This window comes from Cydia splendana, chromosome 24, assembly GCF_910591565.1.
Source record: "Cydia splendana chromosome 24, ilCydSple1.2, whole genome shotgun sequence".
Taxonomy (NCBI): Eukaryota; Metazoa; Arthropoda; class Insecta; order Lepidoptera; family Tortricidae; genus Cydia; species Cydia splendana.
In genome coordinates this window covers 7,540,254-7,555,797 of record NC_085983.1, presented here as the reverse complement: position 1 = coordinate 7,555,797, position 15,544 = coordinate 7,540,254, and the positions used below count along the sequence as shown (strand labels likewise).

The 15,544-nt window shown below is 38.9% G+C and overlaps 1 protein-coding gene across 2 annotated transcripts in view; it reads left to right on the top strand.

Annotated features, from left to right (window-relative positions):
- The window catches only part of LOC134802357 (ATP-dependent RNA helicase abstrakt), a 36,778-nt gene that overhangs the window by 4,566 nt on the left and 16,668 nt on the right, over positions 1-15,544 (top strand). Inside the window, exons 5-12 of one of the 2 annotated variants that reach the window (XM_063774979.1) lie at positions 1,031-1,167; positions 3,346-3,443; positions 3,888-4,051; positions 5,890-5,959; positions 6,997-7,132; positions 7,769-7,885; positions 8,991-9,077; positions 11,031-11,134. In XM_063774979.1, coding sequence (XP_063631049.1) covers positions 1,031-1,167; positions 3,346-3,443; positions 3,888-4,051; positions 5,890-5,959; positions 6,997-7,132; positions 7,769-7,885; positions 8,991-9,077; positions 11,031-11,134 — 913 coding nt within the window. The remainder of the gene's footprint in view (positions 1-1,030; positions 1,168-3,345; positions 3,444-3,887; positions 4,052-5,889; positions 5,960-6,996; positions 7,133-7,768; positions 7,886-8,990; positions 9,078-11,030; positions 11,135-15,544) is intronic. The other variant, XM_063774980.1, reaches the window with a different exon arrangement.

Here is a 15,544-nt window from a genome sequence, read left to right as displayed (position 1 = left end):
CTCTTCAAGTGAGGGCATACCTGATGGTATGCCCTCACTTGACCTAAGGGCAGGCGTGGCTCACTCCGCGATTTCGTCGCTAAGCTACAGGTAGCTAACAGTACATCCGTTCCACACCAATTTTGGTGGCTAGCCATAAGCCGCGCGTGGCGCTGTCGCCACCTAGCGGCCATATCTGTCCTGATTGTAACAGACGCGCTTTGTTAGAGAGTGAGTCTTCTGTACCTAGTACTTTTATTTATTCTGTGCTAAGGGTTATGGCCAGGCCTTTACTTACTTTTCTCAGGACGGATTACATGGCCTTTGGGTCTTATGCAACCTTTTCGCCGTCCGGATTTTAATAGGATTATAATATTATACCTAACCTTTACTTTTTGATCTCGGAGATAGATATTAATATTGGTCACTTCTCGTGTTTGACTTACGAACAGGGCCGTATCACAAAAAACTTTACAAGTGTACAGTCGACGTCAAAAATATGTTTACAGTTTTGCACCTTACTCCTTTGTAATTAGGGCGAAAAATGTAAACATATCTTTGACGTTGACTGTACAAATCGACAATATTGTTACGTTGTAGATAATGTGTTACATGCAAAATTATTACATACATATCATATATTAATACAATCTAAAAAAATCACACTTGACAACGCGTAACACAAAACATGGTGCTTATGTTAAATATAGATTAATTCCTACAATTCACATATTTGTAAAAAAAAAATGAGAAAATCTAGGGTTCCTATGATATCTAATATTGCAGTACAATAACGTCAATAACATATAAACGACACTATAACTCAGTGCATAGTTAATATGAAAGAAACCATCGACACGAGAAGAAGAAGAAGTGCATAGTTACAAGTTTTGGAGGAAAAATGTTACCAATACTTATGAATTACATAAATTCTAATTTGAAAAAAAAAAACGGACAAGCATTCTGGCCTTGTATTGAGCACTAATTTTGAAAAAATAAAAGTTACTTACCTATTTATTTATTTAGTAAGTTACCTATTTTTTTTTTCCAGAAACGAAGGTCCATACGGACTCATAATCTGCCCGTCTCGCGAGTTGGCGAAGCAGACCCACGAGATCATCCAGCACTTCGTGAAGCACCTCAAGATGACGGGCATGCCGGAGATCAGGAGCTGTCTGGCTATTGGAGGTAAAATATTAGTCATCATCATCATCATATCAGCCAGAGGACGTCCACTGCTGGACATAGGCCTCCCCCAAAGAGTGCCACAATGACCGGTCTTGCGCCACCCGCATCCAGCGGACTCCCGCGACCTTTACCAGGTCATCGGTCCACCTTGTGGGGGGTCTACCCACGCTGCACCTTCCGGTACGTAGTCGCCACTCGAGAACCTTTCCGCCCCAATGGCCATCGGTTCTAAAATATTAGTTATTTATTATATTTATTTAAAAGTTTAAATCAGGCACAAGGCCCATATTACAAATATCCTTAGAGCATTTAGTAACTGGATACGCCTTAGTAGCGTAGAATTGCCGTTTCTGGACCAGTTTAGGTATTTAAAACCCCCTCCCCCTCCCCCCCCACCCCCGCGGGGGGTTTTAAATACCTAAACTGGTCCAGAAACGGCAATTCTACGCTACTCGCCTTGGCTATAATTTTCTGTACAAAACAGTCTGCCGAGTTTTGCATTACGTCAAATCACAGACCAACCCCTATAGACCGAGCTTATAGGACGACTCGCGGTCACCGCCCGTATAGTGTATAGGTCAAATATAAGATTGTTCGCGCGCCGCTCCGATCAGTTGCGCCCAAGGTTACGACCTGTTAGCAGTGTGCACGAGTCTAAGAAAATAAATCGTAAACTATTGAATTCATTGGGAAATCATGGGATATTGCAGCGTAAAATGGTGTGGCAAGTCATCTAAGACTTCTACTTACAAAACAGATGGAATAACATCCCACAGGAAAGCGAAATTCATTATTTCATTGAATAATGTTTCTTGTCCGCGGGGCTCATTTTATACTGGTCAGTAAGCAGAGGCGAAGTATGTCCGTCCCTTTTCGTCAACTTGAAAATGCAATGCGCTATCCCTTTCCCTTTCGACTAGTGATGTGACGATGATGGTTTTTCAGTTGCGGAAACTTCGTGCTTCGTCATGCCGTATTGTACCATTTTAGACATAATATATAGGAATCATGTTGTGTAAGTTTTTTTAGAATCCTCTAGGCCAGCGGAGCAGTTAGGCCGCATGTCACGAGATGGACCTGATGATGAACTTCAAAGAAGTGCGAGAGAACTCGGAGTTGATTTGTAATAGGCATATGTTATTGGTCCATTTGAATATGTTTTCAATACAACCTTCTATGACCTTAATAAAACGGAACAAAGAAAATAATTGTATGAGATTTTGGCGACACTTTTTTCTCGTATCGAAAGAGATTGCGATTCTGAGTGGAAATAATATAAAAATTCTAAACTTTAAAATTCAAGTTCTGGGTACTTTAAACAGAAATGCCCTAATATGTTAAGTAAAAATTTCAGGTACATTTTTAAATTACTTAATGAAATATTAAATTAATCAATAAGTATAATTATTAAGTAAGTTTACTCTAAGTATACTAAATTGGTAACAATTTTACTACAATAAATTTCGATGTCACTGGTAGCAGTACCCACTACCTGTAATGAACATGTCCCATCCCTACGCTTGCACGTGTCCGCGCGCCATGTTTAAAACGACCAATCGCAACGCCGTGGGCACCCCTCCCGCACCTCACAGTTTGGTGATTTGCGTCGGGAACAAAATGGCCAATATTAGGTTTCTAGAGGCGGTGTTCTGTGCGTCAAATGTATGGCTATTACATGATTTGTACAAATAGCCATGTCAGATAAACAACAGTCCATACAAAAGTTTGCATAATTGTGCAAGGTTTTCGGCAGAGGGGAAGCTTAAAAGCGACTCCAGTTATTAAATGCTCTAAGCAAATACCTTACAGACAAACATATATGCATTTTATAAACTTCAAAACTAAACGCTATTTAGGCGGCAAAACGGCGTGGCTCCGTTGAATCGTCTGGTCTTGTGTCGGATTCGGCAGTTTGCCCCGGAACCTCCGAAACACGAAACCCTTCAGCCTGTAGCTCTGTGACCTGTAGACTGATATGACTCCATTTTGTAAAACTTCCAAAAATGAATCTACATAATTATCAAACCTATGCTCAATTGCTCACAAAATTTCACGAGAATCGGTTGAAAAATGCGACCTGTAGAGGAGAACATCCGGACATACGTGAGGATTTTTGTCCAAGCTGAAGCGGAGACTTTCGCTTGCGCTCGGTCATTAAAATATGTCGTTTCTTGGCAGGTGTTGCGGTGTCGGAATGTATGGAGGTGGTGCAGCGCGGCGTCCACATCATGGTGGCGACACCTGGTAGACTTATGGACATGCTAGACAAGAAAATGGTAAATACCTTTTCACCACACTAGCTCGGAAAGGCTTACTTTGCACTTCAAAAACTGATAGCAAAGTTGCATTTTATTCACATGTGAGGCAAAGTAATCAAATGCAAATTTTGAGTTGTTTTCTTATGTTTGCTGGTAGAATTGACTTTTAAATGATGATTTTGGATGATAAATATTTAATAACATTCATTTGAATTTGATTTTGTTTGATATTTTACATTTAATATTTGCTTCGGGTTGGTGAGGTGAAAAATTTTGTGTTTCACTCGGGGGCAAATTTTGTTTAACCCTCGTGGTTTGAAACCCTCGCAACGCTCAAGATTCCACTTTTGAGAGAAGTCTAATCTTGAGCGTTGCGAGGGTTTCAAGACTTTTAAGGCACGAGGGTTTAACAAACTTTGCCGTTTATGTCTTGTCTTGTTATAAATGAATTATTAATTCCAGGTACGTCTAAACGTGTGCCGCTACCTCTGTATGGATGAAGCTGATCGCATGATAGACATGGGTTTCGAAGAGGACGTCAGAACAATATTCTCATACTTTACGGGGCAGAGGCAGACTCTGCTCTTCAGCGCCACTATGCCGAGGAAAATACAGAACTTTGCCAGGTACGTAAAATTTAGGCAATCGTACCACATGACTTAGCGAAGACTAAGCCAGGCGTGGCTCACTCCGCGATTTCGTCGCTTTGCAACAGGTAGCTAAAAGTACATCCGTTCCACACCAATTTTGGTGGGTAGCCATAAGCCGCGCGTGGCGCTGTCGCCACCTAGCGGCCATATCTGTCCTGATCGTAACAGACGCCAGATTGGTAGCACGCGGTCTAGCTTGTATTGGTATACTTACCATAAATAATTAAATACACAGTATACTGACACACAAATAAGGTCATGATAGACGTGGGTTTCGAAGAGGACGTACGGACAATATTCTCATACTTCACGGGGCAGAGGCAGACTCTGCTGTTCAGCGCCACTATGCCGAGGAAAATACAGAACTTATGTATAGTCCTTTTTGACACATGTAGTGCATATTTTTTTTCTATCGTAGAAAGTGTAGCGCAGAGGTCGTATTTTCTCGGAAACTTTCGTATTTGTCATGCTACTTCACTCAATGTCGGTACTTTTTGTACCGAGACTGACTGAAATATCAAGACACGTCCGTACGTTTCCGTGAAAATACGATGGAAAATAATTATTCACTACATCTGGATTTATACTTGTATAAATATTGGACAATTTTAAAAATTTCCAAAAAAAGTTTCAAGAGTGTCGGTTGAAAGTCGACCTGTAGAGGAGAACAGCCGACATACGAGATTCATAGAGAAATATAAGTTAGGAAAGAGTGGTAACTCCATACATCAGTTATTCTACCAAAACGCGAGTTATTTCGTAGTCGACATCTAGCGTCAAGTAGTGGATTTATCAGTACCACTACCGCTACTTGACACCAGATGTCACAAGTGTCGCTAATGACGAAAAATGTACTGCTAAAACAATTTACAACTAATATTACAAGCAGAAGGAGTTGAAAATAGAGTTCCGGTTAATCCGGTTATAATATTAGCTGAAAATTGTTGAGCATTAGACTTTAATGTTTTATTCGCGACATCTATTATCGACTAGCAGTACTGATAAATTCCGCTACTTGACGCTAGATGTCGACTACGAAATAACTCGCGTTTTGGTAAGAAAACTGATGTATGGAGTTACCAATCTTTCCTAACTTATATTTCTCTATGATAAAACGGATACGTTTCATACTCGCTCGTCGAAGCTATTGCACAGATTGAATATGACAATGTGAGGTAGTGTCATTCGTCATATGCTCATATGTTAATAGAAATTTGACATTAATGATGACATAGCCACACTTTGTCATTATGCTTAACAAACTTTATTTTTATTCTCAAAATAAAATTGTACATTTCACTTCATGAGAATACTAAAATAAAATGAAATCAGTAAATCAGTAAGCATCGCAAATTATACAAAACAAACAGAAAGAATAACAAATTAAATTAAATTTTGTCACAATAACAAGTAGCGGGTAGCATTAGAAAAACCCAGAAACTTACACGTAAAAAATGCAGAACAACTTCATTTTAAAGAATTATTTGAAAATGCAGAGTTCGCTTGGCTAGACTCCTTTTTTGCGGTTTAATGGAACCCTATTAAACCGCCGACCGCCGATGCTAACCGGCCGGTCGAAGTATTTAGCAGCCAGCATAGCTTACCAATCCCTTGAATTGTGTCAAATTTGTTTTTTTTTTAATGGAATTTTATGCCCTGGATGCCAGCTCTCTAAGCCAAATCTCATAGATAAAGGGGCATGCTATGATGGCGCCATCTATGCCAACCTTTGACAGTTGCCAACCCCATTTTGAATGTTTTAAAATGGCGGGCAGAGCCACCAGTTGTAAATTTTGATGTGTTTTTGTCATCAGATCAGCGCTGGTCAAACCTGTCACTGTGAACGTGGGCCGCGCTGGGGCTGCGTCGCTCAACGTTCGACAGGTAAAACACTTTATTCATTGTTTACTCTCTGCCGGACTTATAATACTTTTGTGCTGAGCGTTCCGACTGGACATCTAGCGACCTTCACCAATAGTAGGGGAGCCCAAGAGGGGATTTTTGTGTTTACTCGAGCGCGTCAGATTACGATATGAATGATATCTTGCTACCCCGTGTAGTCTACCTTTACCCCTTTTAGCCATCTATGTTGAGCCCTTGGTTGGTGGGGGGTTGGTGGGGGTTCAACAAATTGTTAAGCAGATTGTGGATTTGGTCATATTAGTCCAAAATTAACGCTATAATTGTGCTATTACTAAATCTGATAATTATTTGCACGCATTTCCTTAATCTGACGATTACAATGTAAAAATTTGGCGTCAAACTTGTGTTCAACAGATTAAAAAAATGCCTACAAATAAGTGTTATATTAAGTTATAGAAAAAATATAGCATTAACGTGGACAAAAACGACCAAACTCACAAACGATTAACTTAACGATTTTTTAACCCTCCACCAACTTCCCGAAAAAAAAAATTGTAGACGCTTTCCGGCTCGCTGAAAAAAAAACTTTACATAACTTTTTTTTCTTCTTATCATCTAATATTTTGATGCCAATAGGTCTGTACAATGCTCGAGTAAGTACAAATTTAGTATCGTCGGCTCCTCAACTACAAGGAGGAGTTTTGGCCGAAGAATGTCAAGTTCCGGCGGGTCCGCGGCCGGCTCCCTGACACTACTTGCATAAACATGTAAAAGATACGTGCCTTACCATTTATGTCCGCAAATCCGTGAGGCGTTTATTGAAACGCCTGATGAAATGCTACATGCAAAGTTTCATGATTTAGTTATTAATATAATAAAAAGGTACAGCGCTTATTTAATATTTATGCAAGTAGCTGACGGTCTTTCCACCGCTATACAACCGGCTGACGATTTTTTTTATAAAAACATCTAAAGCCCGAGTCCGACTCGCACTTGGCCGGTTTTATTTAAATTCTGCTCAAATATAAAAATCACCTAAATATAACCTTTTTTCCTAGGAACTGGAGCCTGTAAAGGCCGAAGCGCGTACAGTGCACCTGCTACAGTGCCTGCAGAAAACTCCCCCGCCTGTGCTAGTGTTCGCTGAGAGGAAACAAGATGTGGACGCCATACACGAGTATCTACTGCTTAAAGGTAAGTGGGATTTAAGTTACAAAATGTCCTTATGACGCAATCTCATTAAAAAAAAAAGTTTTTGGCAAAAATTTCATTTTTGGTACAAGCTTTTATCGCTGACTGTACTTTTCTTACGACAGACAACTAATACTCATCGAGACAATTCTAAAAACCCCTAACACAATTCGGTTGCGTTGTTTCATCACAGAGTTCCTATGGCCACCTCCTGTCTCCATCATCAGATCAGCTCGATGGTACCATAATATTGCATTGTCATCCGATTTATACATGCATGCAAAATTTCAGCTCAATCGGAAACCGGGAGGTGGGTCAAATTTAACTTGCAAGATTTGATTACAGACCGACAGACAACGGTCAGGTGAAAGTAAATAAAAGCTTGTAAAATAGGTCGCGAAGTGCGGAGTTTATGGTCAGTCAAACATTGAAAAGTTAAAAACATTGCAGTCTCGATTTTGGAACTGCAATGTTGCATACAAATTTAATTATTTATTGAGTTCCAAACTTTTTAAAAATTTTAATGGCCATATCAAATGAAGGCACAGGCCCATTAAACAGCCAAACAGATGATTTTTACAAAAATCCCTACTAATTAAATGCGAAAACTGAACCGATTTAGATGAAACTTCGTTTCAGGTGTGGAAGCAGTGGCGATTCATGGAGGCAAAGACCAGGAGGAGCGCTCCCGAGCCGTGGACGCCTTCAGGCGAGGGGAGAAAGACGTTCTGGTCGCTACAGATGTCGCCAGCAAAGGTAAAAACCGGCCAAGTGCGAGTCGGACTCGCGCACGAAGGGCTCCGTACCATCACCAATGGGGACACACTCCTGACTTCGGTCGAACTCGGCTCCGTTCGGCTCAGCATTGCTCCGAGCAATTATTAGGGTTGGCACCACTTGACTTCCTTTTGCGTGCACGACCACAGATAAGATAATGTCTTGAATTTTGACAACCCTACGTAGCCGAAAGGGATGGTGCTATATATTAGAAAGGGATAGCATGATTCGACCCTGAACCGCTGTCAAACTTCGGGTTTGTAGGAAGTGTCCTTTCTGTACGGTAGTACTATTATTTATTCTGTGGTACCATTACGCAAAAAACGGCAATGTACGAAATGGCATTGAAATTAAATTCGCTAACCGTACATTTTAGATTCCATTAACTGAATTACCGAAAAATTCGATATTTTAATGGGGTTGGCAACTGTCAAAGGTTTGCATAGATGGCGCCATCATAGCTTGCCCCTTTTTCTATGAGATTTGGCTTAAAGGGCTGGCATAAATTTCCATAAAAAAAAAAATTAGACCCAATTCTAGGGATTGACAACGCAGGCTATACTGGCGCCATCTGCTAAATACTTCGACCGGCCAACCCCATTGTTTTTAATTCAGCAAAATGCACAAATTCATATTAAAATGGATTGTCATTTTTCGCCATTAAATCACATGTTCTTACGTTGTAGACGACCGGTCTGGCCTAGTGGGTAGCAGTGGCGGCGCGTCAAACATATCCATAGGCAAGCCGGGGCTAATTTGGCTTACATATTTCCTTTATAACTCTACTCAAATGTCCAAAAATAGGCAAGCCGGTGGGAATCGGCTTTTATGGACGCGCCGCCACTGGTGGGTAGTGACCCTGCCTGTGAAGCCGACGGTCCTGGGTTCGAATCCCGGTAAGGGCATTGTGTGATGAACACAAATATTTCTTCCTGAGTCATGGGTGTTTTTATTTATCTATATAAGTATGTATATCGTCGCCAAGCAGCCATAGTACAAGCTTTGCTTAGTTTGGGGCTGCGTTGATCTGTGTAAGATGGCCCCAGATATTAATTTTTATTTATTTATTTATTTTTACCTTCAGGTCTGGATTTCGCCAACATTCAGCACGTGATCAACTATGATATGCCGGAGGATATTGAAAACTACGTACATCGCATCGGACGTACAGGTATCGTTGTTGGTCTATCCTCCTAAGGCCCAAAGTCCTACCCATAGTACTTATTCAGTTCAATGAAATTTAAATCATATTCGATTGGAATATAGTTGCTTTTGCTTTGTTTCGTTCAGTTTTTGAACAACGCAAAATCAACTCTACAATGTAGGAAACATTGTAGGTTCAAATTACTGGGTCAAATTTTGCATTTTTCATTTGTATGGCTGGGGCTTAGGAGGCTATTACGCTTACGTTAAGAGCCCATCAACGTGCACACTAGCGCCACTGCTAATTAATCGTGATTATTTAAATTTTACGACAGGTATTTAAAAAAGGGGGCCGCTACGTACTGTTTTGTGTATTTAAGTACCCTTTGAATGCATCAAACTAGTTTTTATGTTGCTGGATTCGTCGCACTAGGACCTCAAAACAAAAACGGCTGTTTTAACTTTATTGTTTATTTGTTGCATACAATTAACACTTACAGTTCAACCTTACGTGCTAATTGGAGTTACATTACTTAATAGCATAACATGCATTATTCGAATAAATAAGTGAGTGAATATATTATAAGTAACTACATTCGATTTAAATCTATAACACATTACTGACATTACATTAGGAGTATGACGTTATTACATAAAAGAGATCAAGGGAGTAAAATAATTGATTAAATGTCATTGAAGGATAGTTAAACCGTGGGATTGCAATAATTAATTAAATGTCATGGATATAAATAAATCGAGGAATTACAATTATAGTACAAAGTCATAAAAATACAAATTCGGGTAAAGTCAAGCAGATGAGTACAATATGGGCAATTTATTAAAATTAACACATTCGACACCGCGTACCCGACTCTCGGGCACTCGTAAACTTTACTCAGATACCCGCTAGTCGGGCAAGAGCTATAAACCTACACGCGACGCCGAAGTGCCCGACAGGCGGGCAAGCATTGCATCTTCACTACCTCAGGGCTGCCACTGCCACTAACAAAAAAAATTGTAAGACTTTGATTATTATGTGGTCGAAAAGTTGGTACAGTTGATTATTATATTTTATTACTTCACTTTGTATTTTTATTTACTTTACCTAATGCGATTACAAAATAAAAATTCTTATTAGTTGGTTACGTGAAATTGCATACACGGGTATGTATCAATAGGAGTTAGAATTAGGAGAAGAACAAAACGGGGAGCCTAAACAGATGAGACAGCAGATTTAATTTTATCCACGTACTTATACGAAAGTTACTTGTCACAGCCCTGAGCATCCGCCGCTTGCCCGACTAGCGGGTTCGCGGCGTGCGGCATTGAGTTGCACCTCGTTGCCCGACTAGCGAGTACTGTCGGTTTCTGGGGTATTGTTTGAAATTTTGCCTGGTTGCGAAAGTGTTAAGTCAGTCGTTGGACGCATACGAGTAGATTGACGAATCCAGCAACATAAAAACTACTTTGATGTATTCAAAAGGTACTGAAATGAAATACGCAATACAGTACGTACCGGCCCCCTTTTTTAAATACCTGTCGTTCAATTTAAATAATCACGATTAATTAGCAGTGGCGCTAGTGTGCACGTTGATGGGCTCTTAAACTAGCCCCAAAGTAAGCAAAGCGTGTACGTGTAAAAGCATATATCTATTATTTACATTTACTTGTGTATTCTGTAGTTAAAAAAAACAATAGGGCATTTGACTGTATTTAAAATAAATTATTTTACACCATGCATGAAATAGAGCACCAGAAGATTGTTAGAGAAACGTGAACAGCAGTTATTTTTAGACACAATTTCTATTTTTAACGCCGTATAAAACTATAAAGAGAAGGTAATTTGATTGTGACGTCACATGCTAGTGTTTTATATAAATTCCATAGTAGAAAAATCGTTTTGACAATTCGAAAAAAGATACTGAATTGACTAGTAGTCAAATACCCTATTGATATATTAATATTACTTGAACTTTTCCAGGGCGTGCTGGTGGCGAGGGCGTGGCGACGACGCTGCTCGGTCGGGCAGCAGAGAGCAGCGTCCTCAAAGACTTGGTCCATTTGCTACGGGAAGCTGGACAAAAGGTATCACAATCGCTTTTTTTTACTCGTCGACTATAATTCTTGAATTAAGATTTCGTATACCAAACTGCAATTGGGTACTTTTAATGTATGGGCTCACCACTCAACTATAATATTCATTACGATACGGTTTAGTCAACTATAATGAAATTGATCAATCACAGCTCGCCGCCGTCAAGAGGATGAAACCAAACTATAGCTCAAATAAATAATTTATTTTAGGTTGTATAGTAGAAACAATTGCTTCATAAGTCAGAAACGGGCATGTGACACCCTTAATATAGCAACATCCATAGACTACGAAAACCACTTAGCGTTGCTTGTTAGTCTCCATAGGCTACGATGGCCAAAATCGAAAAAAAAAAACTGTCTAAAAATTTAATTTAGCGTGGAGCAAGTACCAGGGCCTCATGAGTTACGAGAAGGTCGCGGATCTTAGCTGTATACTTTCGATCTGTTTACCTATATAATTGTACTAGTTTAAAGTATTATTATTTATTATTGTTGACGCGTAGAAAAAGTATTGTATACAATAGTGATATAATCAAATATCACGATTGTATAAAATACTATATTTGTTGATTCGGTCACAGAATAAATAATAGTACTAGGTACAGAAGATTCACTCTCTAACAAAACGCGTCTGGTTGAGAATAATTAATCATTTAATTATTATTTTACCTGAGACTTAATTTTGATCCCTAGTCAATAAATAGCACTTATACAACAATATAAAAATGAGTACCTCCAGAAAAATTGGGAAACATACGGATTATTTTCTTTAATAATTCTACAATAATCTACATTATAAGAAACCTTTGTGTTATTTATTGATTAGGAATCAAAATTAAACCTCGGGTAAGAAATTAATAAGTTATTGTCAAAAATTTAATTTTTGGTACAAGCTTTTATCGCTGACTGTACTTTTCTTACGACAGACAACTAATACTCATCGAGACAATTCTAAAAACCCCAAACACAATTAGGTTGCGCTGTTTCATCACAGAGTTCCTATGGCCACCTCCTGTCTCCATCATCAGATCAGCTCGATGGTACCATAATATTGCATTGTCATCCGATTTATACATGCATGCAAAATTTCAGCTCAATCGGAAACCGGGAAGTGGATCAAATTTAACTTGCAAGATTTGATTACAGACAACGGGACAGGTGAAACTAAATAAAAGCTTGATTTATTTGCGTTTTTATTTCGGTTGGAGTGTGGGAACATTAGTTAATTGCATGCAAAAAATACGCAAGTATAACGGGTTAGCACTAATTGACAAAGTAACTCCTGTATTTATTAACTAGCTGTGCCCGCGGCTCCGCCCGCGTGGAATTCGGTCTGTGTCAGTAAGCGGCTAATTTCTAATCCTAATTTTTCTCCCTATCCCCTGGAGGCGGAACTTGAAGTAAAGTTGACAGATGGATATGCTAGAGGACTGTAGTCCAGATATAATATTTTACTAAATTAGGTACCACTAAATAAAACTTCACTCCAAAATCAACAGTTTTTTTTGGCCTTACGAGTATTCAAATTTTACACGTGATTTAAACGACAGAGTAGTAGTTGTATATCGGACGATACAGTAAGGTATACGCGCGCGAGCGAAAGCGAAGCGGCCTGCCTGGCTAGAGCGCTACTCAACGTGGTCTTCTTCAGACTCCTGAGGAAGACCACGTGCCCCTTGTAACCTCAATGCGTTGCGAGACTTTCACGAATGATTCGATTTTTTTCGGGAAGGCATGGTAATGCGTATAAAATGCGAGTCCCAAATCGTTTGACTCTGCAAACGACCAGTGCCGGATTAAGATATTTTGATGCCCTAAGCATTTCTAGACCATGGTGCCCCCTCTCCCTAGGGTCATCGAGATTACATTGAATTTGTTTGGTAAGTTGAGTGACGTTCATTGCCGCATTAGTTTAGTTTAGTTTAGTTTATTGATCTCTCAATACAATTTTCATAGTTAATGTAAAAGAATACAGAAGCAATTACTTATCGTATAGCGATCGTCAGGATACAAAACAAAGCAAATAATTAAATTACAATTGATATTATAGTTGAAAAGTAGTTATATACAATGGTATATAAATATATCACAAAATATTAGTAATGTCAAAATATTCAAATAGCAAATTATACAATGTCAAAGATAATAAATGATAATAGAAAAATAAAAAACAATTTTAATATAGTACTACAGAGTACCTATCAATAAATATATATATTTTTTTTTTTTTAAACAATGTCAAACATGTCAAATGAGAAATAAAAAAAATAATAAAATAATAATTGAAATAAACAACTTAAAAATAAGATAACAAAATAACAATTTACATTAGATACACAATTATAATTGGTCAATTCAATTTGATAAATATTCCTTTACAGAGTATAGGGATTTCTTAAGTAAAAAGATTTTTAGTTTGCGTCTGAACGTCATATCACTTGTCTCATTTTTTATTTCATTTGGTAGGTGCTCATAGAAAGTCGGACCTATCACACGTGGGTTTCTAGCATGCAATGCTGTGCGACGCGGAACAGTCCGAAGTTTTCCCGTGCTCCGGAGGCATTTGCCCACAACTTCATTACAGCTGAGAATGGAAATCTGTCACATAATTTTATCACGAAAAATAGAATAGAATAGAATAGAATAGAAATAATTTTATTCGTAAGCACAAACACAAAATAAAAACTTATACTAAACAGAGAAACATAAAAAAGAGAAAGTGCCACGAAATGGTCTCACCTCAGCATGTTGCTGGCGACTTCCAGCGCTGATCTTCCGATAAGACCATCCGGTGAAACAATCACGACAGGTAACATGAATAACAAGAGAATTAACAACAAAATTAATACATACAAAATACAAAGATAGTAATAAGAATACAAAAGACAAAGATAGCAATTAGTCAAGAATACATTACAATAAATTACTATGTATAGTTTTACTACGTACAATACAGCTGTTACATTATCAGGTCAAACTCATCTTGGCCGTACATTACGCCTGACATTACATCTAGCGCCATGCGGCAGCTGCGCAAACTAAACTAAAATGACAAATAAAACAGGTCGATTTGTTACGAACAAAAGCAGTTTAAGCAATATTTTATCGATCATACAGATTTAACTACATATAGAGAGTCACAAGAGGGCGAGAATAACATTTTTAAAAGTAATGTGCTATGGCAATGCAGAGGGAACGTAATCTAAGTGGTAAGTAAAAGCAGAAACTACAGGCAGCTTGTATCGTGTAAGCAGGTTTCCTGGCTAAGTTGGTGGCTAAGCATGTACTGTTTAAGCTTCGTTTTAAAAGTATGAATACTTTGCAGGTTCCTCATTGGCGGTGGCACGTTATTCCAACATTTTGAGGCAGTATAGCGATAGCTGCCCCGGAAAGCTGCCGAAGCGTGGCGTGGCGTCAACAATTGAATCCCACATTTACGGCGGTCGCGGAGCGTGATGCAAGATAACTTGTTACAAAGATATGCAGGGGTTTTATACTTCAGAACTCCGAAGAGCAAACAAGCCAAATGAAGTTTACGACGGTGCTGCATTTTGAGGATCTTATGACTATTAAGAAACGGAGTGACGTGGGCTCTCAAAGGAATATCAAAACAGAAGCGAGCACAGGCATTTTGAACACGTTGTATGAGTCTTTTTGTTTTAGCAAGTAGCCTAGGCCCAGTTACAACATCCATATAATTAAGTTTTGATAGTACAAGTGACTCGATCAGTTGAATGCGCAAGGTTTCGCTTAGGTATGGCCGAATTTTATATAGCACCTTAAGCTTATAGAAGCAACTTCTTACAGCCTCTGCGGTATGCTTTTCATATCGAAGTCCACAATCCATTAAAAGGCCCAGATTTCGCGCTTCATACACCCTCTCAATTGGTTCATTCATTAACATAACATCTACTGAAGTACTGACACCAGCCAGTTGGTGCTTGCTGCCAAAGACAAGGTACTTTGTTTTATTTGGGTTAAGCAGTAGGCAATTTTCTGTAGCCCAGGTTGCTATACTCGTGAGGTCTTGATTGAGTTTCTCTATAGCAGTGTTAACTTCCGATGGCTTACATGATATGTAGACCTGTATGTCGTCTGCATATATGTGGTATTTGCAATGCTTAATGTGAGACACAATATCAGCAGAATAAAGTATAAAAAGGAGCGGGCCAAGTACCGATCCTTGAGGGACTCCTCTAGTAAGCTCTGCTTTTTCTGAAAAAAGGGAGGAACCATCACCAAGGCGCACTTTAACTATCTGTGACCGATTGCTGAGGTAACTTTGGAACCACTTTATAGTTTTCTGGTCAAAACCATAGTAGGTTAACTTAGATAATAGCAGATTTATATTTAAGCAATCGAAAGCCCTCGAGAAATCAAGGAGCACTAAAAGAGTGCACA